Raw genomic sequence first — 27,060 nt, 5'->3', positions numbered from 1 at the left:
GTGCAGGTGCGGGTGGGAGAGGAGAGGGGAGGGGTGCGGGTGGGAGAGGGGAGGGGTGCAGGTGCGGGTGGGAGAGGAGAGGGGTGTGGTTCCCGCTTCCTACAGCTGAACCCCTGCAGCCTTGGAAACTGAAGGACTCCCGTAAGGCTGCCAGGGGCTTCGGAGCTGACACTCGGCCCTCGGCGCCCCACAGCCAACCTGCCCCCTGGACGAACATTCCGCACAGGCTTTCATTATCAGAAAAGGTTGTTTTCCGAGGAAGCAGTAAACGAAGTCCTCAGAGAAAGGCTGATTCTGCCCCCGGCCTTTTGCGCCGCCCTGAGAGACCTGGGAGGAAGCTCCGTGGAGTGCACTCCCGCCTGCTGGAGCTGGAGCATCCCGGAGGGACCCAGCACCCACACGACGGCGAGCCATGCCCGTGCCCACTGGTTCCCCGCAGCGCAGCCCTGCTGCAGGGATTCCCTTCCTCAGGAGGGCCCAACACCAGCTCCCAGCCTTCCAGGGCTGAGTAGCCGCTCCATCCAACACTTCCCAAAGTTCAGAGGTGCTGTGAACCCACAGCAGCTGAAGGGGACCTGGCCGAGACACAGAGGCTGAGCTGGCCTGGACAATGAGCTTCCCACGTACCCCAGAGAAGGACAGGGCAGAGCCGACCCTGGCCTGTGTCCAACATTCACCACAGCTACAACCGTCCGCACCCTCAGAACGAGGACAGCCGAGAGACACAGAGGCCCTTCCTGGAGAAGCCACTTCATCTGCCCGACTGACGGATTTCCTCGACGCGAACCTCCCGAGCTCACGCCCGGCCATGGTTCCATCCGCAAGAGCCGTCGAAAACAGAACTTTAAACAGACCAGACGATCCCATCGGAAGATGAGAGGGCAATTGTGTTTTTAATTTATATTCAGTTTAGTGGTTTCTCCAAAAACAACTAGGAACTTGTCGCCAGGATGAGGATGTGGGGCCTTTTGCAGCTCCAAGCTCTTACCACAGGTTAGCACGTGTCGTAAGTGACGGCTCCCGCCTGAGAAGCCGAAAGTGGACGAAGAAAATTATGTGGATGTTTGTTCTCTGCTTTTGAAAACATGCGATATGCTTGTGTGTCTATGAATATGCAAATTATCTTATTTAACTATAAAGAATAAAATCATAAATGTGGTCTGGCTCCATCCCCGCAGTATTCACAGCTTCACGTGCTCTCGAGTGCAGCACCTATTCATTTATGGTTCGCCTGCTGTATACCAGACACAGGCTGGTGCTGGGGGAGGGTCAGAGACCTGCCCTGACCTCATGGGACACGAGGAGGACATGGGCAGACAAACTGGCATTGCCCAGAAGTGTGGCCGTGGCAGCCGAGCTTAAGGGCAGAACAGGCAGCACCTCTGGCCTGCTGACCCCACAGCTCACAGCGATGATGAAGGCAGGAGGGGCTGCCCGTGGGGGCGGCCGCATGAGACCAGGGCTGGTCCCGCATCCCCTTGGCTCAAGGCCCTCGGAGGCCGGTGGCTGCCCTTCCCCATGGCACTGTGGCACCGAATCGGCTAGTGCAGTAACTCGGCTAGGGCAGGAGCTGGGGCACCTCTGCTGACTGCGTTCGGTGTGGGGGGGCTCTATCAAGGTGCCCAGGCCTCTCTGGGCAGAAGAAACCACAATAGGCTGCTCAGGCCTGGGCTTTGAGAAGCAGAACCTGGGAGCCATGGTTCTGGCCAGTCTTGGCCCAAGCGCCTCCCTACACTGGGGGCAAAGTGTTTCTCTGCCAATGCATGGACACACACTGACAGCTCTGAAGGGCAAATTATTTCAAAATTAGCCTCCTCCTGAGAAGGCTCGGGGGATGCAAATGCCTTCGTGGCCACTGCTCTTAGTTGGGTTTTCTCTGTAATTTAAAATCAATTATGCCCTGATTCTACAGAAAGCCACGTTAGACGTGAAACACCTCTAAAGCCTATTTTGATTGAAGCACTTAAGTTTCCGGCAAACTGTACAAATCAAGACCCCATTATCAAGGCTGAATGCCTCCGCGGTTTCCAGGGATCGGAGTAAGTGCAAAAAAATTCCAATTGGTAAATGTTAAAAAGAAAAAAAAATCACAAAACAGGTCTTGTAGGGGTGTGCCCCTCACCTGGCCCACCGTGGGCAGAGGCCCAGCAAGGCACCAGGAAGCCCCAAAACCAGAGAGCTCATGGCAGGCTTTGTGGAGAGCCAGGCCAACTCTGCCTGAACCCCCATGAGGGCTGGGCTAGGGTCCCTGCGCCCAGCCACACTGGCGCTCACTCTCCCTGCAACGCCAGTCTCCCGTCAGTGCAGCCCACATTGTTCACAGGCTCTTCTAGGAGCCAGCTAGGCCCTGGTCTGGGATGACAGTGCTGGGGCCCGGTGTCTGCATAGAACTGACCTGGGCTGGGAGCCACTTTGTGAGCCCAATCCCTGCAGGACAGCGTCTCCTGTGGGCAGCACAGAACCACAGGCGTGACGGCCCCAGGAGGAGCATCATTCAGAAGATGCCCCGCAGCTGTTCCGAGGTCAGCCCCAGAGCTTCCAGGCTGGGCCAGCACAACACCTGGAGGCAGGGGTGACCCGGGCCTCGGGGCACAAGGGCCTCGCACACACCATGGCTGTAGCATTAAAGACCGCCCCAGCCCCTGCCATCTGTGGCACCCACACCATCCCTGCCTCCGACCCCAGGAATGCTGGCAGGAGGGGAAGGCCGCAGAGGGGAGCTCCCTCCTGCTGACTCCCAAAGCGCCCACTTCCTGCAGACGGAGGACCCCAGCAAAGCCAGCAAACGCCTTCACCCTCCTGCTCACGTCCCCAGCCCGTGGGCTCCCTCAGTGTCAGCGGTGATGTGTGTGTGGCGGCCCCGGCACTCAGCATCTCCCTCCTCCCTTCAGCAGCACAGCTGTCAGCTCACACAAGACCTCACAGCTGGATGCAGACACGGGCCACGCAGAGCCTCTGCTCTGTGCTACACCCTGTAAGCCCTGTCCTGGTGGCCGCGCACAGGTGGGTCCTGTTCCACCGACCGGGAGCCTGTTCCCACCAGCGCTGACGCCCAGGCCGCAGATGACCCCTGGTGAAGGGCGTACCTGGCGCTTTCTCCACGAAAATGACCTTGGAGTCCTGCAGGAAGTTGTGGCCTGACAGGACCATCTTCTTCCCTCCCATGACCGGGTAGCTGTCCGTGCTCTGCTTCTCCACCAGGGGCAGCTCCTGGGCCGAGCGCTGGGCTGCGTCAGAGGGAGAGGGCCGGTGAGGGCCTGTCCTGGGTGGGCGGCCCAGGGCGCACGCGTGGCACCCAGCAGGTCACACGTAAGCCCACCCACCCAGGGCAAGCACCGCCACGGCCTGCGGGCTGAGTCCTACGGACGTCATTACTCCTAGGGGAGAAGCCATGCACACGAATCCTCATGGTCTCTACCTCATGCTGAAGGAGGCATCGAAATATCCTCCTAAGACTCAGCCAATTTCACTCAAATCACAGTCACCGCACAAATACGCAGAGGTCAGCACAGCGTGGGGGAAGCCCCGGCCCGCACCGCGTTCCCTGGCCATGCTCAGGCATCAGAGGAGCCAGAGCCAGGGGCCCCCGGGAGGGCCACAGGCAGTAACTCAGCCGTGATCAACCCAGACCCCACATGGCCACACACTGTGGTGGGTTTGGTGGAACAGTTCAGTACCAAGGCTACACAAGCGAAAAGCTGAGAGAGGGAGAGGCAGCGACAGCACGTGGGACGCCTGCGGTTTCCTTCCCCTACAGCGCGCGGGTGTCCACTTACAACATTCGATGGGGTTGGAGGCCACCTGCAGGGACAGCGTGCGGCCGCTGGGCTGCGGGACGTGAACACGGAACACCAGCCGTACCCGTGTGTTCTTCCTCCCAATGTCCGTCTCTCCTTTCCGAAGTTCAATGTCGGAGTTTCTGAGCTTCAGGATTCCAGCACAGTCAATGCTGCCCAAAACAAAAGCCCACAGCTTTTCTTTCACTAGCTGACATGGGAGCAGAAAGGCCCGGCCCCCAGACTCTCTGGCCCTCCCCCTAGCCCTGTGAGCTCATGCCAGGGAGCTGGCCACTGTCCCTCCCCCGAGGAAAACAAGACCTTGAAGCTGCCAACGTGAGGCCCTTGCCTAGCGCAGAACAGAATCCGACGCCGGCACACGCGAGAGGGGGCGAGTGGAGGCAGCCCCAAGAAAAGTGACTTCCACCTTCCCCTTCCCACTTTCCCTCCAGCCTCCAGCCCTGACCAAGTGGGTCCAGTCAGAGCTGTCCCGGGTCCTGGCTGCCTCTAGCACCCACACTGGCCACGTACACGGGGATGTCACCAGAGTGGCAGAGAGCAGCCCAAGGGAGGGGCCAGAGGCACCTGCTGCTCTCTCTTATCTTGTAGTAGTTCCCAAAAAGCTCGATTTATCAGAAGATGCTATTATTTCCACTATATTTAAAAGCCTTCATTTTTTGTGTGTGAAACCCGTTTCTTCTATGGTTTCATATAATCTCTTTTAACTTAACAATTTCATTCAAAATTAGACTCCAGTAAAACATTCCATGTGTACATTCTCAATGCACTAAAAAGCAGCATTTTTAAATTAAGAGAATGAGAATAAACACAGACACCCTGACCACCCTTGAGTCGGCAGCGAGCACCAGGCTGGCATGCGGTCCTGGCTGTGGGCGTCTCCCGGCCAGCCTTGCTGCGCCACATCATGGTGGGGTGAACACAGCCGCCAGTGAAGCCAGGACATTTACCGCGGCTGCGGAACACAAGGTTTGTTCTTGAAAACCACCTGACTGTGCCCTGTCTGCAGGAAACTTGGATTACAGCTCTCCAGGCAAACCCAGGGATTCAGAATGAGTTCCCAGGTGCACACATTCCCCGCAACACTTGAAAAGCCAACATGGAGAGAAAGTGTTCCCTTTGTTTTTGACTTAGAGGCTTTGAGTCACTTATTAAAATGCCTGACGTGGCCCCTGACGCCATCTCCTACATGCTGTCCCTCCCCGTGTGGGGCTCCTCCCCACTCCTGCAGCCCCAGGACCTCTGCACCCACCCCCGGGGCTCCACCTGGATGGGGCACCCCCCAACAACTTCGCCATCACACGGGCTCCTGGCCTGCGGGTCACCCTCGTAGGACGCCGTCCCTGACCTTCGGCCCGGCTTTGTCCTGCCGGTCTGCACGTTCCAGCCATCCCAGCTCAACCTTCACTCATTCACCCATAGACATGTTTGTCATCTGTTCCCACCACGGTACCACGGGAATCTCTCAGGAACCAGCAGTCCTCTTTCCCGGCTGCCTTCACAGGTCAGGGCCAGCGTGCCCAGCACAAGCTGGGATTAAGCGAGTAAGGCCTTATTTGGAAGTTACATGTTTTGTCCTCGGCTTACTAAAAAATTCACTTTTAAACAAATTACAGTGCCAAATTAGACTCAGAACGTCAGCGCAGGCCTATCCATGTTGTTCGAACCTCCTAAAGTTCAACGCGATCCGGATATGCTGACTGCTTTAATTTTTTGATGCTCACGTTTTAACCATCCTTCTCATTACAAAACTGCTGTATTCAGAAAGAAACAGGGGTCCTGTTTAGGAGCTAAATATGGAGGGAGGTATTTATAGCTGCGTATCTGAGACATTATTTTAAGTGGCAACATACACAGGGCTGAAACCCTAGAGAGAAGCAAATCCATTGTCAAAAGCAAGAGTGAGGTTTACTTACTGGCTGTTAAACCAAGAGTGTCCTGGCCACAGAGCTTGAAAGTGCAGGGGGCCGGCCAGACCCCCAGGGCCGGGAGGAAGGCATGCCCTGCCCACCGCCCCCGCCAGAGGTCAAAGGTCGAAGGTCCCCGCACTTACATGGCTCGCATGCTGTTCTCCGGCAGGAGCGGGATCTCCAGGACTTTGGTGTTGGAGAGGATGGCCTCGTGGCTGGTGGTGGACACGGTCTTCCCCGTGATACGGTGCACCTGGTAGAAGGCGTGTGGGCGCAGCAGGCGGTCGTCTGCCGTCCCGATGAAAAGCTGCAGCATCAGCGGCTCACTCTCCAAGTAGCCGTGGAGCTGGCGAGAGAAGAGGAAACGCCCACTCAGCACCCAGAGCACGGGCCCCTGGGAGTCACCGGAACGCAGAGAAAACCGGCGGTGGGTTTGAGGCCTGCGTCCCCCTGTCCTACCCCCTTTGTATTTTTCTGCCATATCATACTGGTGTCTTTGTAAAGCAGATTAGAAAATGCCTTGTTATCCTAATGGACCTGGGCACTGAGGGTTAGGCTTTGAACACACCTGTGGCCACTTCCAAACACACACACAGGTGTGCACACACCTGCACACATACTTGCACTCTCACACGTGTGGGCATGGATGTGCACACGTATGCATCCACACATGCTCACTGTGTGTGCCCACACCGAGGCCACGGTGAAGCTGGCAGGCGGCGTATGCAGGAAAGCGGAGCCCTCACTGAGCCACGGGCAAGGCTCGCTTCACCAGTTAATCCAGATGAGGCCCTGCAGGACCCGACCTATCTTCCTGTGTTCCATTAACCTGGAACTGGGCAGCGTGCAGCTCCCACTCCTGACCAGGGACGCCACACTGTGTGTGCACACACACGGCACGACGGGCCTCGGGCCCCAGCACCCTTCCTGATGGCTCCCTGCACCTCTCCTCCTGCAGAGCCAGGGGAGTAGGGGAGTGCCTCATACACCGTCCTGGAGCTGAGCCAGAGGCAGCACGCTGGCAGCAGACAACTGCGCCAGGGCCAACGTGCATTGGAGTTTTTGTGCATGGAGGTGGCTATCGTCCGCGTCACCCTGCAGAGCCGCTCATGGCTTCTCGGCCGGTGCCGTGTGTGTGAGACTCAAAACCCACATCACTGGGATAAGACTCTGGCCAAATGGAGCAGCCTCGGTGCTTCTGCCAGGACATTGGTGGCCGGGTCCCGCTCCCGCCTCTGGGAAGGTGTGCGCCTCTCCACAGGGCACACACGTGTTCAGGACCAGCTGTTCTGAGGGATGAGTTGCTCATCGGCGTCTGAGAGGTAAATGCAGGGTGCGGTGCTGCTGCCTCTCACCCTCCTTCTCTGCACCACACGTGGTTCCGCCTTCGGCAGTGAGTCATTTTTAGAAATGTTTGTTTTTATCTTTAACGCTCCCATTTACAATCACTATAGTGTGATTCTATTTGCAAGAGGCCGATTTGGTTTGGAACATGAACGTCTGATTCTCAAAGCAAGCACACAGGCCTAGAGGGAGGCCGCAGGAGTCAAACCCTTCGCGCAGTGGGGCCTCCCACAGGGCCCCTCGTTCAGAGCACCTTCCCTTCTGCATCCCCCAAGTGGGGCCTGATGGGCACCAGCCTCAGAGCCCTGAGATTAATCAGCAGAATCTGTGCCAGGCCCGTGGCAACACCCAGCCCCAGGAACCACTCATCCCGGAACGCGCCAACCCCTCTGATCACGTTTGGAGTCGATTTTCTCACTAAACTAACTTCAAAATCTTTGACCACTGATGGCAACTGCAGCACTACCACCACGTGAAGGCTCCAAGCCTGGGCTCCTGCAGGTACGTTCCAGCCACAGGAAAACGCGGTATCTGCCCCCACCACACAGATGCCTGCCGCCCACTCAGGGCCAGCAAGGCGGGGGAGAAGGTTGGGCTGCCCGAGCCGGGGGCTGCCCCTCAGACTGCAGGGGACGGAGGATTCTCAGACATCAGTGGGCAGAGGGGAGATGGGCCTGCAGGGGCCTGGGCAGGCGAAGAGGTGGCCCCCGCTCCGTGGCTCCAGCTCAGCTTCAGCCTCTGTGCGGTCACCACAGTAAAGAACAAACCAATCTCACTGGCAGCTGAACTCAGAGCCCCCCAGGGAGGAGGCCACAGTGAAGCGATGGCTGCTGTCACCGAGGGCCTGGCCGTGAGGCCCAGACGGATGGGCAGGGCCTGGGATGCCGTATGAGGCCGAGCTGGGACCCAGGCCCCGGCTGAGACATCGAAGGGGCATTTGGGGTCTGAAGTACAAAGCCAGAGGCTGAATGAAGGCGTCACGAGGGAACATGGTGGGGAAGCCACAGACAGGGACGAGGACACAGCCCCGATGTGTGCAGATGCCCACAGGAGTCTCTGCACCCAAGGCCACCAGCATCCCATTCCAAAGTGATTACAGCTAAGACCACGTAACTCCGCAGAACAACAAGCCTTTCCCTTTCCACTGCAGCCCCCTCTTCCCTCATGAATATACAAGTGTCTCCACAGTCAGGACGGGGGACGCTGGGACCTGCCTGTCCAGCCCTCAGTTCCTCGGAAGACAGACTCCAGCCTTTTGCCAAATTAATGAACTTCCTGAGATACCTTAACTCTCTGCAGGATTCAAACATCTTTATGATGGGAAATGTAAAAAGAGAAGCAGAGATGAAGAGGCAGATTCTGCCACGCAGTATTCCATTTTCCGAGATTTAATACCTAAAAATTTGATTTACATAGAAAAAAATGTAAATGAGTCTCTGACCAAAACCACCTCTGGGGTGGGGAGGGGCGCCGGGGCAGCTCCGAGGGCCTGGCCAGGGTCACGTGGTCTTAAACTACAATTTAAAATTCCCCCAGGATCCCTGCGGCAGTTCTCCGATGGTGTGTGGAATGCTGTGAATTTGGCATATGATTGTATCCTTTAAAAAACGTGCCATTTCAGTGAAAATGAGAATATTTAAGGTTTAACCTGGGAGGTAAACATCTATTATTTAAATCATGAAGTTCATTTTTAAGAAAAGTAATTTAAATACGTCACGGGCCCCACTGCACGGGCTTTCTGCCTCTGGCACAGTACAGAACCTGTCAGAATCCTATTTATAAAATTACCTGTCACAACAATGACCTCCCTTTGCCTGAACTTTAACTAAACAAAATGTATTATTCTACTGCTGAGGTATAAGAGTTACTGAGTTTCCCACACATTAAAATGTTTGTTTTTAGCTCCTGTGCTGACCTCAGCACTTACACGGTGACATGACGGGTAGAGGATGATTGAGGCCAAATTTATTCAATGCGGAACTCAGCTGTGTGCAGGCAGGGGAGGGAGGTGTGGGGTGGACAGAGGCAGCTCACGACTAGGAATGTCTCACCCTCCCCCCCATAGTCTGAGCTGCTGCACAGAAATGGAGCCAAGGCGACCTGGAGTCAGGCTCCTCTCCAGGCAGGGCACAGGAGCAGCCGTCAGCCTAAAGGGAAATTACGCATTTAGGGCCTACAGGTAAAACCTGCATTTTTCAAATTGCCCCAAGGAAGTGCACACAGGGACAGAAAATCCGACTCACAAACCGGTTTCAACTCCGATTCCCCCAACGCTGGATTAATTTAAGAGATTGCCACGCTGTGTGGACAGCGCCTAGGGTCCTGTTTGCAGCCCTGGAACCCTCATCACCCACAACAGCAGCCAGAGGTGACACTTCCAGGTGAAGCCCAAGGGGCGCCTCGTGGGGCTGGGCCCAGGGCCGGGGCCAGCGAACCAGGCTGGAGAACATGTCCCTCATGGGAGGACGTCCAGCCACATTCTCCACCAAAGCACGAGAAGGAAGGCATCAGAGATCCCGTGGCTCCACCCTTGGTGCAGGGGCCTGGCCAGGATGACATGGCGGCCACTGCTGCAGAGCCAGGTGTTCCTGTGGGAACAAGGCCCACCTGACCCACGGCACGCCCGCCTGACCTATGGCCACGGCACAAAGGCCATCTGACCCACGGCCACGGCACAGGCCCGCGTGACCCACGGCACAGGCCCGCGTGACCCACGGCACAGGCCCGCGTGACCCACGGCACGACAAAGCAGATGAGGCAACAGCACAGGGTACTTGTAAAAAAACCCCAATCTGATGCTTCAGGGAGACTTTACTCAAGACACCAGGAAAAATACAAACAAAAAGTAAAAGACATCAAAAATGGAGCCAGTAGTCGAAGGGAGCACGCTAAACCTAAGGTCGGTGGAGAAGCAGGACGCGGCCCCTGCATCCTCCCTCTCCTTCCCCACTTTTCTCAGCCAGGCCTCACCTGCCAAAAGCAGGACAGGCGGGGGCTGCACGGCTGCCAGTGTGATTTCTGTGCTTGCCAGGACTTCAGGCTCTGGGGTCCACAGTGACATCCCAGGTGAAGCCGCCAAGAGACAGCCACGCTGCATCCACTTCCTCACCTGCTAGCTGTGTGGTGTGCAGGAGCCGCATGAGTGTGGGCATGTGAACCAGAAGTGTGCGTGTGCAGGCATGTGTGGCCACGGGGGTGCCTGTGTGTGCAGCGCCGGTGTGATCTACCGGGTGGCACATGAGCAGTGCTTCCCTGTAAACTGGCCCAGACCTGGCTTTAAGGGGAGCTTCACCTGCCGGATGCCCTGCCCTGGCCCTTTCAGATGCAGGAAAGGGACTGAGGGGGCTGGGGTCTCCCTCCAGAGCGGCGTGGGCTTGGGAAGCCAGGGTCTCCCTCCAGAGCAGTGTGGGCTCAGGGTGGGTGAGGGAAGCACACAGCCTGGCCCCCACGCCTCTCGTCCTGGTTCCCAGTGTGCAGAGCAGAGAAGGAACAGGGGAGGAATGCGGACACCATGGCTGGAGACTCAGGCCTGAGCCAGGAGTCGAGGCAAAGCGTGGTGTTCTCTGAACACACGTGTGCATGTGTCCACACACACACGCACAGCCACACTGGGAAGTGTGCACACACCCCACAGAGTGCATGCGTACACACACACCACAGAGCGTGCACACGCACACACACACCACAGGGCGTGCACACGCACTCACACACACACCAGAGCGCACACACACACACACCACAGAGCGTGCACGCACACACACACACCCCGCACGTGACAAGCCTCTGACCCGCTGGCACCAGCTCACTGCTCTCTGGGAAGTTCTAGAAAAAAGTTTTTTTCTCATTTCAGGTTTTATTTCTCTCTGTTTGGCCACAGTTGCCTCCTGACAGACCCAGAGTGCACGAGAGAGGCCTCCAGGAACCCCACAGCCAACACTCCCTCAACTCTCCTGGGAACAGATCTCGGCCTCGCAGGAGCAGGGCCAGGCCCTCCTGACCCCCAGGTCCCACAAACCTGGCACCGTTGGCATCATGAGCCCTGGCAGGCAGGGGCGCCAGGTACCAGGACCCACAGCAGCTTTCGCCATGTGGCACAGCCCTTCCCAGCGAGGGTGGGCAGACCAGCACCTCGGGGCTGGGGTCTATGGGCAGCCTGGGGAAGGGGCCTTGTGCCTGGCAGTGCCGGGAAACCTGCCCAGGCCTAGGGGGACAGGACCAGGATCGATCGTACCTTCCCTCCCACAGGTACCATCGGCAGGAGGATTCAAGGGAAGTGTCATGTGCCCGGCAGGAACTGAGGCAGAGGCCGGGCAGTCCTGACCCCACAGGCTTGCTGCACGCTGAGGCCTGAACAACAGAGGCTACACAGCAAGTCCGCTGAGTGGATTCTCACGCTGGTGAATGCACAGGCGTTGGCTGGGAAACTAGCTCCTCCCCATCCCTGAGGGACGGCTCCAGGCCCCTTCCCGTGACAGGAGAAAAGGACGAGGCCTCCGTACAGTTCCTGCACGAGAGGCCCCAGATGAGTAGTGGGCGCTGCTCCCACTACCATGCCTGGTGAAGGAATCTATCTGCAGAATCTGTGAGTGACCGATTCGTCTTCCCAGCTCTCAGGGCTGTGTGTGTGTGGGCCCGAGGCAAGCGTGTGCATGACTGTGTGCGTGCAGGTGTGTGCCCATGTGAGCGGGTGCACAAGCCAACAATACTGAGTTCACACCATGGAGTGTCACCTTGATGCTGAGAATCCTTCCCGTGAACACAGCTGCTTTCCTAGTGATTTACAGATCGTGTTCAGATCCACAGGTAAAACTGAATTTGTGGCTATAAATCAAATCTAAAGGGACTCACGGCCCTGCACAGGGACCTTCCAGCCGTGACTGAAAAAGTGCACTCAGCCACAGGCTTGGTCTTGACCGGCAAGGGCTGTCTCAACATAAAAAGTCTCTTGGGGTTTTCGGTTTTCAAAAAGGAGCAGGCGGAGTTGCAGGACTGCCAGGCTCTAGCTGAGTGTGCCCCACTCACTACACGGGGAGCTCTGGTATGTCCCCTTCCAAACAGCCGTTGCTGTCTGGGTGGGAGTGGGGAGAAAACTTGGGTTTCTTGATGCTCAGAGCTGAGCTCCGGGCTCGGGCCCCAGACCTCCACCTGACGCCAACCAGACGACCTGCAGGCTACAGCAAGGCCCGGACCACCGGAGCAGAAGCTCCCCAGGAGGGGCCCAGCGTCAGCACCTGGCGCCAACAACCGCACGCTGCTGCAACCACCACCCGCGGCCGCCACCGCACGTCTGTGAACCAACATCATGCCCCACTCCAGAGAAGCAGTGCTGAGCTGCAAGGGCCTGTTTCTCAGACCAGGCTCTCCAAGGTGCCTGGGGCTTTCTTCCCAGGTCCCCACGTTTTTAGCCCCTTCCACTGACTTAGGAAAAAGATCATTCAAACCGGAAGCCCAGAGAAGGTGCTGGAAGGATGCTGAGTGGCACCCCTGGAACAGACACGGCAAGAGCCCCTCTTCTTGGAGACGTGGTGCCTGTGAATGGCAGGTGCGCTGTCACCTGCCCAAAGGCAGCCGAGGTTGCTAAGCAGGACTGACGCCGTGGCGAGGGTGGACGAGGTGGGGAGGAGAAAGGCCGCCCAGCCATGCCTGCAGGTCCCTTGGATGCGCCAGTCTCCACATGTGCACGCGGGTCTCCACGTCTCTCCGGGACAGCGGCCCCAGAGGCTGTGCTTGCTGTGGAGAGCTGGTGCCCTGCCCCGCCGCCTTGGCCTGCCGCACTCCCGGCCGCTCTCCCCACCTGTGCCTTGCAGGGACCACCCTGCCCCAGCAGTGCGCTTCCTGCCTGGACCTGGAGGCAATGGCGCTCGGCACGAACCCCAGACTCACCAGAGCGAACCCCAGACTCACCAGAGCGAACCCCAGACTCACCAGAGTGCTGACAGGGCCGCGGGACCAGGGCACTGAGGTGGAGGGTGCAGGGCACCAACGCACCCGGAAGCGCCCGGAGAAGAGACAGCCACGCTCACTCCGGCTGAAGAAGATTCTGCCAGAATCACCACATTTAGATTTAATTAAATCTAGTCAGTCCCGCCGAGAAGCCGCGACCTTCTATGGAGGGAGAATCATCTAGAATGGAGCTCCTGAAACAGGCAAGTGGGAAATGCTGTGACCCCGTAACCCCAGGCCAGGAGCACACAGAATCCACGGCCCACGGCCACGCAGGGAGAAATGGCAACCTTCTAGAGACATCCGTGCCACTGAAAGTCACGTCACCCGACACCAAGCGGCAGGAGAGCTTGTCCTTTGTCAGAAGCGAGGTGGTTTCCGCTCAGAGCCTCCTCCGACTCTACCCGGCAGGGCCTGATGGGCTCCGGGCACAGCCCACCCACAGCCGGGGTGCCCTGGCTGCTCTCAGGGAGACATGTCGAGGAGCTGGCAGGGTGGCCTGAGGATGGGCAAGCAGCCCCTGTTCATCCTGCCTCCCCCACAAGCCCTCCCAGCTCTGGAATGGCCCTAAGCCTGCTGGTCAGTGGCTCAAACACACCAAAACCGAAACCACGGGGGAGAGAGGCCCAGGAGGCCGCCCGCCCAGCAGCCATGTGCACCTGCAGAGCCCGACAGCTACAGTGACACTCAGTCCAGACACACAGGAAGGAAGGGCCCGAGGAATCCTGGGGTGGAAGAGCCACCATCCAGCAGCACCCCTGCCCCTCCTCCGGGGCCCGCACCCCACAGCACCACAGCCCTGCGCTCCCCAATCTCCAGGTGGAACCTCCAGGTGAAACCTTCTATTTCCCTAGGACATGGCCCTGGGGAGCCTCGCAGGGTGAGACCTGGCCAATCTGTGCCAATCTATGTGCTCCACGTGTGGACGATGGTGTGTCTCGGCTCTGCAGGGCCCAGGGGCCGTCTGTGCTGTCCCCAGCAAAGCACCTCTGTCCACAGACAATGCCCAGTGTCCTCCCTGAAGGACGGGGGTATGGCTTGAGACAGGTCCACGGACAGGAGCCAGGCCCAGATGGACACACACCCGTGGGCGCTCCCAGCCGCCACTCCCACATCTGGCCTGGGCAGGACTGGGGCAAGGAACAGCCCCCAACGTCACAAAGAAAGCAAGCAGCCATCCCACCCAGCAGCTCCTCAGAGAAGAGGAGTGTCTCTGAAACCACGTCTCATTCCTCTTAGAACCAACACTGACACAGAGACCCTGGACTCCAGAGCTGGTCAGACACAGCGAGGCACAAACCTGGGAGGCTTCAGAAATGGCTGCCACCCTCAGCACTGGGCAGCGCAGCCAGCAGCTGCTCCTTCCCAGGAGAACTCAGCTGGGTCCCAGCCCCAGGTCCTTGGAGAAACGGGCAGGGACCTGCCGTGGCCAACACCACCCGCGGTCCCTGGACACCTGCTGGGTGTGGCCCAGGGGCACCACGGTGTCTGCAGGGAAGCAGGCCCCATTGCTCAGGCAGCGAGGAAGGACCAGGCCCCACACGAGAGCCGCCAGGGCGCCGTCTCCCCACCGCGTGGTTGCCACAGGTGGCCGCTTCTCATGTGGTCTCCAGGTGATGTGTCCACCCCTCCTGTCCCACCTGCACCAAATGTGGCTTTTCTGAGGCTGAGATACAGTGTGTTCCAGTGAGTGTGCAGACCCCTCTCTACCTAGGAAAGCCCCTGGGAGGCCCTTCTGTGCTACTAGGAGTGTCACTAGCAGCGGCCGTGCCACAGCCCACGTGTCATCTTCAATTTCCCCAAAGCACCAAGAAGCCAAAGCTCTGAAATTACTAATAGAAGATTGTGGAGGCCGATGGTCTGGGCTTGGGGACACTCATGTGCCTTGTATTTCCTGTCTCAGCTGCACACCCCCTACTGCAGCGGCCAGGCCTGTCAGGAGACCCAGGCCACATTTTTGCCACGTTTTCCAGGTGGCACAGCTGTGGAACGGTAGTTAGAAGTCAGTGTCACAGACTTGCCAGAGGCCACATGCCTCCCCCGTGCCAGTAAATCTCCACGAAATTCCACCCATTTTCTCAAATATTGTCATGACTGTTTTAAGCAGTGACTGGCTGGGCTGACCTCATTCCACGTTGCTCTCCTGACACAGCGAATCTGCCCCGTGAACACCCTCCCAGCAGCACCGCGCGTCTGTCCCCATCACTCGAAACACAGCCCGTGGGCTTTGCTTTAGGGAAGAAATAAATGGTGAATCCTCGTTCATCATAAAAGCTGACACTGTGTCTCGGGGTGGCTCAGGCTTCAGCACCGTGCTTCTGAGAGGTCTTGCTCCTGGGAACACACACACAGCCCGGCGGCAACCACGTCTGCTCTCCTGGCCGCATGCGCTGCAGGAGCAACGGCATGTGTGGAACTAGGAAATTCCCTGTGCGTTTATGTGCTTGGCAGTCCAGGGAAGGGATGGTCATGTGCCCTGAAATTTTGCTGAAAGAGGAGAGGGCTGTTGTCTAGGTTTCAAGGCAGACCCATAAAAAATTAATCCGTGCCTCCTGCAGGCCTCCGGCGTTTGGCAGCAGCAGTGCCGTGGCGTGCGGTTTTGTGGTCAGACCTGCACATTAGTTTCCACCCCATGGTGTCCTCCCCACGCGTGGGCCTCTGCGGGACTCCCTGGGCGGGGCCAGAGCGGCTGCTGTTGGAGGCTCTGCAATAGCACAGCTCCTGGTGGGACCTCGGGGCTCTGATCAGGTAACAGTGTGTCCCAGCAACCACCCTCCTGGGCTTTCCTGTCTAACAGCCCTGCCTAGCAGGGGACATGGAGAATCAGGAGCTCCTGTGTGCGGCAGACCACTTAAGAAAGCGTGGATGAGGCCCTGCGTGGAATAGTGTGTGCGTGGTCATCTGTCCACGGTGTTCACAGGCTCTCAGGAACCCGCTCCTCATGGTACTGAACACTTCCCGAGCCCCTGCCAGCTGGGGAAGGCACCACACAAAGTGAGAATTAGTCAGGACCACCGGCCCGATGCCCATTTTAACAAGCGGAAAAGAGCTGCCTCGTGGGGGGCTCCACTCCTTGGCCTGCAGCTGTCAAGTTTCTTATGTGACAGAAAAAATATCTGTTCCGGATCTATGGGGGCAAAGTTGACCCACAAGCCAGACGACGGGAGGAGAGGCCCACCGAGGCTGCCGTGGGCACCAGCGGGCCCACCCCACCCTGCGTCCTGAGCTTGGGGTACGGCCAGGAGCCCTCCCTGGGGCCAGTCTGGCCTCCCGACCCTGGGTCCTCACCTGACCCGCCAGCCCCTCTCACGGCACGGCTGAGGCAGGATCCCAGACCACTTGCCCTCACCTCTTTGCACACTCAGTCGGCCCCTCTCCTGACTGACAAAATTACAAGCTGCAAACCTAAAATGCTGTTTCAGAATGGGCCGAGGCTTCTCGTTTCACATTCCAGTGACCTATTAATTATTCACACAAGCCCGGCGTCCCGTGTGATGGGCGAGATGCTATCGGGCAGGTTATTTTGGTGACTTGGTAAACAGACCTGAGTTATCTGACCCCGGGTCAGAGGTCAGGCTACGTCCCACAGAGGACCACGTGCCCCTGCGGAGTGGTGGGTGCCTGGGAGGTGGGAGCCGGGGCCAGGGACGTGCTGCAAAGACATCTTCTCAGGGCCCTGGGCCCTTCCCGGCTGCCTCTGGGAGAGTGTAGCTGCAATGAGCAGTGGAGGACACAGGCCGAGGATGGGGTGACTCGTGTGAGGAACACATCGGGCGAGGGGCCTGCGGGCCACGGTGAAGAGGGCAGGAGGGAAGGAAGGAGGCACAACCAGAAACAGAGAGGAGGAAAGCAAGGCAGAGTGACCAGGGCGGGTGCTGCTCACGCAGCTCAGGTCCTCCTCGGACGGAGAGGGGAGCCGGACTCCAGGTCTCCCCAGGGACCACGGTCCCCCTCGATGGGCAACACGCAGGCGGAGGACTAGCCTCACCTTCATGCCTGGAAAGGCAATGGGTCACACGAAAAGGCCTCAACGGCTGTACCCAGGTGCTTCTCTGCCCTCCCTGGCCAGAGAAGGGGAGGAACACTGCCTGTCTCACCCCAGACCATCCTGGTGGAAAACCTGTAAGAACCAGCCTGATGCCGGCTGCCCACGTACCGAGGTGACCAGGACTGAGGGCACAGGCTGTGTGGGCATGAGGAGGTGAGACAAGAAGAAAAGCCAGCAGCCCCCCACAGCACTCGTGAACTCCCGGTTCCAGCCTCGCTGAGAGCAGAACGGGCCCTCTGGGGTGAGGAGACTGTGTGTACAAAGAGATCCTCACCCTCAGGCAGAGCCTGCTGTCAGGGCGGAGGGTGGAGGGCAGAGGGTGGCGGCTGCCCGAGGTGCCATCATCAGGACACTCAGTGTGAGCTGGGATTTGGGGGAAAGCCGAGGCTGGAGGGAAACACCCGCTATGTGTCACTTTTAGGCCTCGCTGGAAATGCTGGTGAGAAGCAGACAGCAGGTGGACGACCCCTCAGCCTCCCCTGGAACCAGCAGCCTGGCGAGGTCCCAGCATCGGCAGATACAGACCGGCCCACCGAGAACTGGCGGCCAAGGTGCTGGAGCAGGGGCAGGAGGGGCCAGTGACAAGGGGGCTGTGTGGGCAGGAGCCGAGGCTGGCCGGGCTGCTGGTCACTCCCAGCCCGGCCAGGAGCCTCTGAGAGGCTCTGTCCAGATCACGTGTTCTACCAGGGCCAGGTGAGTCCCAAACGGGCCTCTTCATCCTTGGTTTCCCAGGAACAGTGAGGCCCATGCCAGACCCGTCTCCACCATCCGGACCCGTCGCCACCATCCCCCTCACACACACGGGGGCAGAACGGTCCTTAACCGCATGTCGGACCCGTCTCCACCATCTGGACCTGTCTCCACCATCCAGACCGTGTATCCACCATCACCCTCACATGCACAGGGGCAGGACTGTCCTTATCCGCATGCTGGACCCGTCTCCACCATCTGGACCTATCTCCACCATCCCCCTCACACGCACGGAGGCAGGACTGTCCTTACCCGCATGTCGGACCCGTCTCCACCATCCCCCTCACACACACGGGGGCAGAACGGTCCTTACCCGCAAGCCCCACCCTGCAGAGGGGGTGCAGCCATCACCATGGCTGAGGGCCCACCAGACCCTGCAGGGACCACATCCACCAGGGGCTGCCGGCCGTCCTGAACCACCCAGACCCCCTTGCGGATGGCTCCAGGGCCCCACTCTTCCAGGCTAAACCACGGCCCTGTTCCTTTGATGCTGGCGTTTTTAGCGCCATTGCAGCCATAACAGGGGTGGCCTTAGGGTGCGGATGGCGTGATCATGGCAATGTGGCCACAAGAGTAGGGGCTGGCCTGGGGTGGTCCCTCCCCGGCGTGGGAACGATGTCATCCCCACAGAGACGGCAGGCGGCACGCTCAGTGCTCACTGGAGGGGGCTGGCCTCCTTCCCTCTGAAGGAAAGGCCCTAAACAGGAGGAGCCCCGGGTGCCAGCCGTCCCTCACGCCTCTCAACGCCCACAGGCACCCGGGTGCCAGCCGTCCCTCACGCCCCTCACGCTCTCAGGTACCCGGTGCAGCCCGTCCCTCACGCCCTCAGCGCTCTCAGGTAGCCCGGGTGCTCAGCCGTCCCTCGACGCACTCAGCGCTCTCAGGTACCCGGGTGCCAGCCGTCCCTCACCGCCCCCTCAGCGCTCTCCAGGTACCCGGGTGCCAGCGTCCCTCACGCCCTCAGCGCTCTCGGTACCCGGGTGCCCAGCTCCTCACGCCCTCAGCGCTCTCAGGTACCCGGGTGCCAGCCGTCCAACCTCACGCCCCTCAGCGCTCTCAGTACCGGGTGCAGCCTCCCTCACGCCCATCAGCGTCTGCAGGTACCCGGGTGCCAAGCCGTCCCTCACGCCCCTCAGCGCTCTCAGTGTACCCGGGTGCCAGCCGTCCCTCACGCCCTCGCGCTCACAGGTACCCGGGTGCCCAGCCGTCCCTCAAACGCCCCTCAGCGCTCACAGGTACCCGGGTGCCAGCCGTCCCTCACGCCCCTCAGCGCCACAGGTAGCCCGGGTGCCAAGCCGTCCCTCACGCCCCTCAGCGCTCACAGGGTACCCGGGTGCCAGCCGGTCCTCACGCCCCTCAGCGCCCAGGTACCCGGGTGCCAGCCGTCCTCACCGCCCCTCAGCGCTCTCAGAGTACCCGGGTGCCAGCCGTCCCCTCACGCCCCTCAACGCTCTCAGGTACCCGGGTGCCACCCGTCCCTCACACCCCTCAGCACCCACAGGTAAGAGCGAGCACCTGCCCGGAGGAGCAAACACCCTTTCCTAACCTGGGGTCCATGCTCCGAATGCTCCCTGGAGTAGAAGGTTCTACTCATGTGCTTTGGCTTCCCAGCTGCGAAACACATGGGGACGGCGGGGGACGGGGGGGGAACGGGGGACGGGGGGCCAGGCCGCGGGAGGAGTAGGGGGCCAGGCGCAGGAGAATGGGGACACTGGGCACGGGAGGCCGGGTTGGGGAGGACGGGGATGCAGGGCACAGGAAGATGGGGAGGACGAGGACGCAGGGCGCGGGAGGGCGGAGAGGCTGGGCGCAGGAGGACGGGGACGCAGGGTGCGGGAGGATGAGGAGAACGGGGACGCAGGGCACAGGATGGGGAGGTCAGGTGGGGGAGGATGAGGAGGCCGTGCATGAGAGGACGGGGACACGGGGTGCGGGAGGACGAGGACGCCGGGTGCGGGTGCACAGTGTGCTCCTGACCGTGAGAGCTGATACCCACCTCCCCAGGCCCCCCCGCTACCCTACAGGGCTCAGCTGCATTGCAGGAGACAGCGGGCTTTGATTTTATGGACAAGCTTTTTGAGATGTAGTGGACAGATTCACAATGAAGAGAACAGCATTTCTCAAATGCAGGAAACTCCTGTGTCAGTGGTTCCCAGTGGCTCTGACCAGCCGCCTGCAGCGCCCACCACCCACGGCCTTGTCCCCGCGCCCCTAGGCCAGTGCGATAAGCCTCGTTTCTGAACAGTGGGAAAGGGGCTGTGTCGAAGGATGTGCTAAAATAACCCAACGGCAGTGAGTGCACGTCTGCGGTTCCGAGGAGCTTCCACGGCAACTGAGAGCTTTCTATTCTCATTTGTTTTATAATTATGCACAAATTCTATTTTTATCCAATTTGTGGTCCACCAACTGAAAGAGAAAACAAACTCCCAAAACCCCCTTTTTAGCTGCTTTTACCTCACACTCGCATAGACATAAATGCCACAGATACATCAGAAAACTCTTTAAATTACTGATTTCTCACAATGAGATATGCTGATAGTGCCTGACGTTTTCCATGCAGGGGAGTGTTTTCTCCTGCGTTTCAATGGAAAGGGCTCCTTCTGTGGAAACACAGGGCCAGCCTCTCGCGTTCTGCTGCTGCTCACACACGGGCCACTTGATTTGGAATAATTTTTGAGGGTACATTTTAAAGATATTTTAAATTACTGTTTCAAGTTTCCTGAGTCCTCCAGAACACCTCGATCCTCTCAGTCGCATCTGTATTGATAGATTTCAGCACCCTAAGCCCGAGACACCCAGACAGTAGAACAGAGATGGGATTCCACAAGATTCCAGAAGATGCAGGGAGGAGTGCCCAGCACTGAGCCGTGTCCACGGAGACAGGTGGCACCAGGCACCGGCGCTACTCACAGGTAGGTGAAAATATATCCATTAAAACCCAGGCCGCCTGTGGTCCCGGCTACTCGGGCGGCTGAGGCAGGAGAATCGCTCGAACCTGGGAGGCAGAGGTCGCCGTGAGCTGAGATCGCACCACTGCACTCCAGCCTGGGTGAGAGCGAGACTCTGTCCCCCAAAAAAACAAAAACAATAAAACAAAACAAACAGACAAAAACCTCAGAGCTCTCTCCACACTCATGGTCCCGCTTTACCCTCCAAACAGCAGCCTCGATTCCTACAACTGCCCCTCATCCGGACATGGTGAAAGGGTGACGGCCAGTGATCCTCACCGATACGATTCATAGCAAATGGGGTGGACGGGGCCATCATTTCTCGATTGCCTTTTTCCACTCTCCTTTCACTGCCTCATTTCCTGTCCCTTCTAATATCCTTTCCACTGAGCAATAACAGGCTTTCGGGCAGTGAAAACCGAGGCAGGAACGGGGAGGTACAGGCCTGCCGGGACGAAGCGTGGCGCAGAGCTGTCTGACCTTTCCCACCTGGGAGGGTGGAGACTTTAAATGTCAAACTGGCCGCTGTGCACTCAGTTTATCTCCCGCATTTCCTTGCTTCAAGCACCAACCAGGTAGGTACTAATTGGCATCAAGCACACAGGCCACAAACATCACGTTAACAGCATCTGCAAGTGCTGGTTTTGGAAACGCCTCGCCCAGCACCCTGCCTGCTAATGCCCTGCTGCCGGCTGTTGCGTTGGCAAACAGCCATTTGTCCTTGTGGCCGCCTTCCCTCCACTATTTATCTAAATGGAAAAAATAAAAACATGGGGCACCCTGCTGAGCACCCCTTCCGGCTTGCATCATTCCCTAAATAGCGGGGCTGGGGCACCCGGGTTTTGCTGTCGGTGTGTGCTGGGAAAACGTCCTCTGCGTTGCCGCATGGCCTGGAGCCCTGGGGCTGGACACCCTTGCTGCTCTGTGGCTGCCAAAGCAGTGGACCCAGGGCCTAGAGCTGATGAGGTAACAGGTGGGACCGAAGAAAATGCCAACACCCACGGCTACCCGGGACCCACATCAACACCTGGGGTGCAGAGGGGGGCATGGCTCTGTGTGCAGACGCTGCCCATCCCCGGCGTGGTCACTACACACCTCCATGGATAGCCTAACTCTATGTGGCTTTCCCCCAAGGTGAGAGCAAGGTGAGGAAGCCACACAGAGCCCGGGGAGTCAGGCCCACCCCGGCAGGGACACAGCTGCCAGCCCCAGGCCCACTCTGAAAGCCACTCCTCCTCTCCTCGGGAAGCACCTTGAGCCCTGGTGCCCCCCAGCACCCAAGCCCAGAGCGTGGGATTCCGCAGGCCTGGTGGGCCACAGAACCTGTATTTCTGAGGGCCCCCACCAGGCGAGGCTGGTGCTGCTGGTGAGAACCCCAGCAGTTCAGAGGCTTTAGAGAGGGGAGAATCAACCCCCTGAAACATCCACACCACAGGCAGCATCCGTGGACACGAGGGCTGCTTTGGACAAATCTGAAAACAAAGAGGGAGGCCTGCCCATGTGGAAGCAGCAGGTGCTGTGCCACGCGCCCATTCCAGCTCAGGGACGGTGAGCAGCCTCCCGGGACTAACCACGACATAGCGTTCAGCTGGCCTGGCTGGGAGAGTCTGTGGTTTCAGCACAGTTCGCTGTGGCTCCAAAGTTACTTTTGGACCAAAACAGCAAGTGGCGTGCGAGTCTGGCCTCGGTGCCTACCTGCACGATGGGGTGTCCTCCAGCCGACGCCTTCACGGCCCCCCGGCTGCCCTCCGTCTCATAGTGGGCTCGGTGGTGGGACTTGGGCTGCACCTCAATCCGAAGCTCGTACGGGCCTGAGTGGGACGGCAGCTGCCAGTCCAGGGCGGGCAGGGTTGGGCTGGAAGGGAACAGAGCAGAGGAGGCGTTTAGTGCCACACGGACCTCACCCGGGCCACACGTGCCGCGCTCAGCCGTCACCATCTTGGGTGGACACTTCTTCGGTGAGCGCACATCCTACACGGAGATGGACAAGCCTGCATCGACGCGATGCTTACTCATCGTGACCTGTGGCCGTGGCCCGGCCAGTTCTCTAAGACAGAAACGTTTTCCAAGCACAACTTTAACACACTTCTCTTCCTTCGTGACAGGCTTCTATCAGCTACTTAACCCTCCGGTAAGACAGGCTTGAGAACTCACTGAAGATCTTTTTTAAAATCTAAGAGGTACGAGCTGTGGTCTAAGAACCAGGAAGCTCCAACCTCCCCTTGCTATGAACCAGCTGTGCGGCTGCCGTCGGACAGGTGACTAACTGGGCCCTTTATAAAATGGTGGGTTTGGAAGACGTGGTGTGCGAAATACCACCAGCCCCCAAATTCCATGGTTGCTGCAAGCTGGACAGAAGGGCCTAACTGAGGGCCAGGAGGAGGAACCGGGCGTCCATGGAGGGCGGTGAGAGAAAACGCAGCAGGGCGGGGTGCGGCGGTGAGGGCTTTGGGAGCCTGCCAGTTACTGTGCACAGAGGACATGCGCTGCATGACGTGGCAGGTGACAGGTGCCAGGTCTGTCGTCAGAGCCCACGGCCCAGCTGGGGGCTCCATGGCCCCCGTCCTTTCAGGAGGTGAATGTTCGGTGTGAAAGGCTAAGGTGAAGTCCTGCCTGTGCCCTCAGCCTTGAGTGTCTTCCCAACTGTGTTCTGTAGGAGGCCCAGGAGGACTGTCTCACCATTCCTGGGGGCCACACTGTGCACCCAAGGGGTTCTCGCATCTAGGGGGTGGCCTACCCCACGCAGCACCATCCACACAGGCACCACCGTCCACCCCGTGCAAGAGGCCGGCGCTTCTGCCATCAGAGCCCATTTCTGGGAGGCCCAAGGCTCTGTGGCCGCTGCAGCCCTGGCCCAGCCTCCTCTTCCACTCAGTCTGTCTCCCAAGCACTGCCTGCTGCAGGGGCCAAGGCAGGCGGAGCATGTGGTGGGACCCTCCCTGGACCAGCACTGCTCAATGGATCAGGTACAAGACCCTGCGTGGGCAGAGCCAGCCCAGGGCCCGATGACCGTCCTCACCGCTATGTGGGCACAGCCAGCCCAGGGCCCAACGACCGTCCTCACCATCATGTGGGCACAGCCAGCCCAGGGCCCAACGACCATCCTCACCGCTATGTGGGCAGAGACCCAGGCCCGCCGACCACACTGTGGACTGGGGCCCCTGAGGTCACCCTCCACATGGGGCCTGTGACTCCCCCATCTTCAGAACCAGCCCCTCCGCCAGGACTCAATGATTGCCGACAGCTGCTGACCTCATTCTACGTCCGTTTTAAGTACAAGCCACAGAGACATGGGACATGCGGGCAGCTTCTTGGGCAGGGCAGGTTCCGTGCGACGCAGGCTCAGAGCAGGGGCATCTGTGAGTTCAAGGAAATTGCCTCCCGAGCCCCCAGAAGACCCCCAACACCTCAGGACACACTGTGAACCCAAAGTGACCTAAAAACAAAACAAGGGCCGGACACGGTGGCTCACGCCTATAACCCCAGCACTTCGGGAGGCCGAGGCAGGCGGATCACGAGGTCAGAAATTGAGACCATCCTGGCCAACATGGTGAAACCCCGTCTCTGCTAAAAACACAAAAATTAGCCAGGCATGGTGGCGGCCACCTGTAGTCCCAGCTGCTCGGAGGCTGAGGCAGGAGAATCACTTGAACCGAAGAGGCACAGGCTGCAGTGAGCCGAGATCACGCCACTGCACTCCAGCCTGGGCAACAGAGCGAGACTCCATCTAAAAACAACAACAACAACAGCAGCAGCAGCAGCAGCAGCAAAAACCAAGGCCAGTCGCAGTGGCTCACGCCTGTAATCCTAAAACTTTGGGAGGCCAAGGGGGACGGATCACTTGAGCTCAGGAGTTCAAGACCAGCGTGGGCAACATGACGAGACCCCATCGCTACAAAACAAACAAAAAATAAAAACATGAGCAGGATGTGGTGCACATCTGTGGTCCCAGCCACACAGGAGGCTGAGCAGGGAGGATCCCAGCCACACAGGAGGCTGAGCGGGGAGGATCCCAGCCACACAGGAGGCTGAGCGGGGAGGATCCCAGCCACACAGGAGGCTGAGCGGGGAGGATCCCAGCCACACAGGAGGCTGAGTGGGGAGGACTGCCTGAGCTGGGGGAGGTTGAGATGGAGGTGAGCCAAGATCGCATGGGCTTCAGCCTGAGCGACAGGGCAAGACTCTGACTCAAAACAAACAAAATAAAAACAATGGGCAGAATAAGACTGCTTTAAAGAGAAAAAGCCCAGGAGGCAGCTGGAATGGAATCAAATACATAATTTTAAAAAATACAAAAACCTAAAACGTTCCTTAACAAGACTACGTATTTTGTGACATTGGAAGCTTCATAGTAATTCGAAAACTTAGAAACAGATTTATACAAAGATGCCCCTGGCAGGCTCACCACCCACCTCCGCTCTGTGGGGTTTTGGGCTCTGCGGGTGCCCTGTGGACCCCAACAGCCACGACAGCGTCCCTGACAGGAATCTCCAAGATGCAGCTTCGCGGGCTGTACTGTCAGGGCTCTTTCCCACGTGAGGTGATCAGCACGGACGCCCAGCATCCGCTAATGCTGCCAGGCGGAAGGAGAGGCGGCTGGACCCAGGGCTCCGCACAGGAAGGACAAAGGCTTCCCTGCACAGAGCTCGGGGCCGGCTGTGAGTCTCTGGGGAAGGGAGAGGGGGCAGCTACAGGGCTGGGCAACGAAGGGCCCCTCCGCAGTGGCCACACCCACGCCGGGAGAGGCAGGCACCAAACAAAGTCGTGGATGGTGTGAGGCGGCGCCTGCCTCAGGCGCCCTGTACCTATCTCACCTGCCTCAGGCGCCCTGTACCTATCTCACCTGCCTCAGGCGCCCTGTACGTATCTTTTTTTACGAATTGAGAAAGCAACAAATAAAATGCAAAATTCACAGCCGGGCGCGGTGACGCACGCCTGTCATCCCAGCACTTGGGAGGCCGAGGCAGACAGATCACCTGAGGTCAGGAGCTCAAGACCATCCTGGCCAACATGGTGAAACCCCGTCTCCACTAAAAATATAAAAATGAACTGGGCGCCGTGGTGGGCGCCTGTAGTCCCAGCCACTCTGGAGGCTGAGGCAGAATTGCTTGAACCCCGGAGGCGGAGCTTGCAGTGAGCCGAGATCACGCCACGGCACTCCAGCCTGGGTGACAGTCAGACTCCGTCTCAAAACAAACAAACAAAATAACAAAATACACAGTGAAAAAAACTGGGCTCACCGGATTCCCAGGAAAGTTAAGACACAGAAAAGAGACAGAGCAAGAGAGAGGACAGAAGAGGAAAGAAAATAAGAAAAGCCACCTCCCCCACCGCTGGTCTGGTTAAAGGCAGACGTATTTCCTAAAGATGAGGTAGTCTAAACCACTCTGCAGTTGACTATGACATAAGAATAAGTTTGTGTAAACACAGCCGTGTGTCACTTTATGACGGGGACACACTCTGAGAAACGTGTCCTTAGGCCATTTTGTCGTCATGGGAACTCGTGTGAACCGACTCGGTATGGCCAGTGCACACCCCAGCCACGTGGCTCACGGCTCCCCAGTACACGTCTGCACGGCGTGTGGCTGTGCTGAACACCGTGGGTGACTGCCTCACAGCGGTCAGGGCTTGTGATCTAAACACATCTAAACACAGAAAAGGTCCAGTAAAAACACGCTCTCATGATCTCACGAGAACCCTCATACGTGAAGTCCGCCGTTAACCCGAACCGTGGTGCAGGACTGCATTTGGCTCTGGAATCATTTGCAGATTTAGTAACACAGCGTGTGCACGGCTTAAAGCAAGAATGATTTACAAAATAAATATCATAATCCAGACAATTAAGATGATTGGTTTTGGTTGGAAATTTTCAGCATGAATTTGGCAGCTCTACAAATTTGTGTCTCTGGTTCAGACAAAAGAGCCCACATGAGCAGAAAAGGAGCCTGCACTGCTGCGGAGACGGGACCGCTGCTGCCCACGCTCCACCCCGCTCCACTCCGCGTGCTTCCTTGGGGGGGTAACGGCTGGGGCAGCCGCGGGCAGGCGTGCTGCACTGGGGGGTCTCTGACCAGCCCAGCCCCGGGAACTGCAACTCGCTTGCGGAAGCCCTGAGCTCAGGACTGAGAATAATTCCAACAACTTCAAAGTCATCTTCAACGTAAGTCAATTTTTTAAAAAGTGACACTCAACACAACCAAAAAAATAAAAAAAAAAAAACTCCAGTGAAATTTGCATCCAACGTCTACCCGGTCTGGATGGTGACCGATGCTCACATTGCCACAGCGTGTTTCTCGCTCTCTTTTTTTTTTTTTTTTTTTTTT

At 58.4% G+C, this 27,060-nt stretch overlaps 1 protein-coding gene across 5 annotated transcripts in view; it reads right to left on the bottom strand.

Annotated features, from left to right (window-relative positions):
• Positions 1–27,060, bottom strand: part of NFATC1 (nuclear factor of activated T cells 1) — a 129,261-nt gene that overhangs the window by 69,087 nt on the left and 33,114 nt on the right. For 3 of the 5 annotated variants that reach the window (XM_017866115.1, XM_017866117.1, XM_017866114.1), the window contains exons 1-5: positions 25,150–25,171; positions 22,433–22,592; positions 5,848–6,050; positions 3,777–3,949; positions 3,087–3,227 (exon numbers count right to left, since the gene is read on the bottom strand). In XM_017866115.1, coding sequence (XP_017721604.1) covers positions 3,087–3,227; positions 3,777–3,949; positions 5,848–6,020 — 487 coding nt within the window. In that variant the 5' untranslated portion in view covers positions 6,021–6,050; positions 22,433–22,592; positions 25,150–25,171. Of the gene's footprint in view, positions 1–3,086; positions 3,228–3,776; positions 3,950–5,847; positions 6,051–22,432; positions 22,593–25,149; positions 25,172–27,060 lie in introns of those variants that run through there. The other 2 variants (XM_017866118.1, XM_017866119.1) reach the window with 2 other exon arrangements.

The sequence above is a fragment of the Rhinopithecus bieti genome, unplaced genomic scaffold (assembly GCF_001698545.2).
Source record: "Rhinopithecus bieti isolate Rb0 unplaced genomic scaffold, ASM169854v2 scaffold_84002, whole genome shotgun sequence".
Classification (NCBI taxonomy): Eukaryota; Metazoa; Chordata; class Mammalia; order Primates; family Cercopithecidae; genus Rhinopithecus; species Rhinopithecus bieti.
This window is presented reverse-complemented; position numbering and strand designations above follow the sequence as displayed.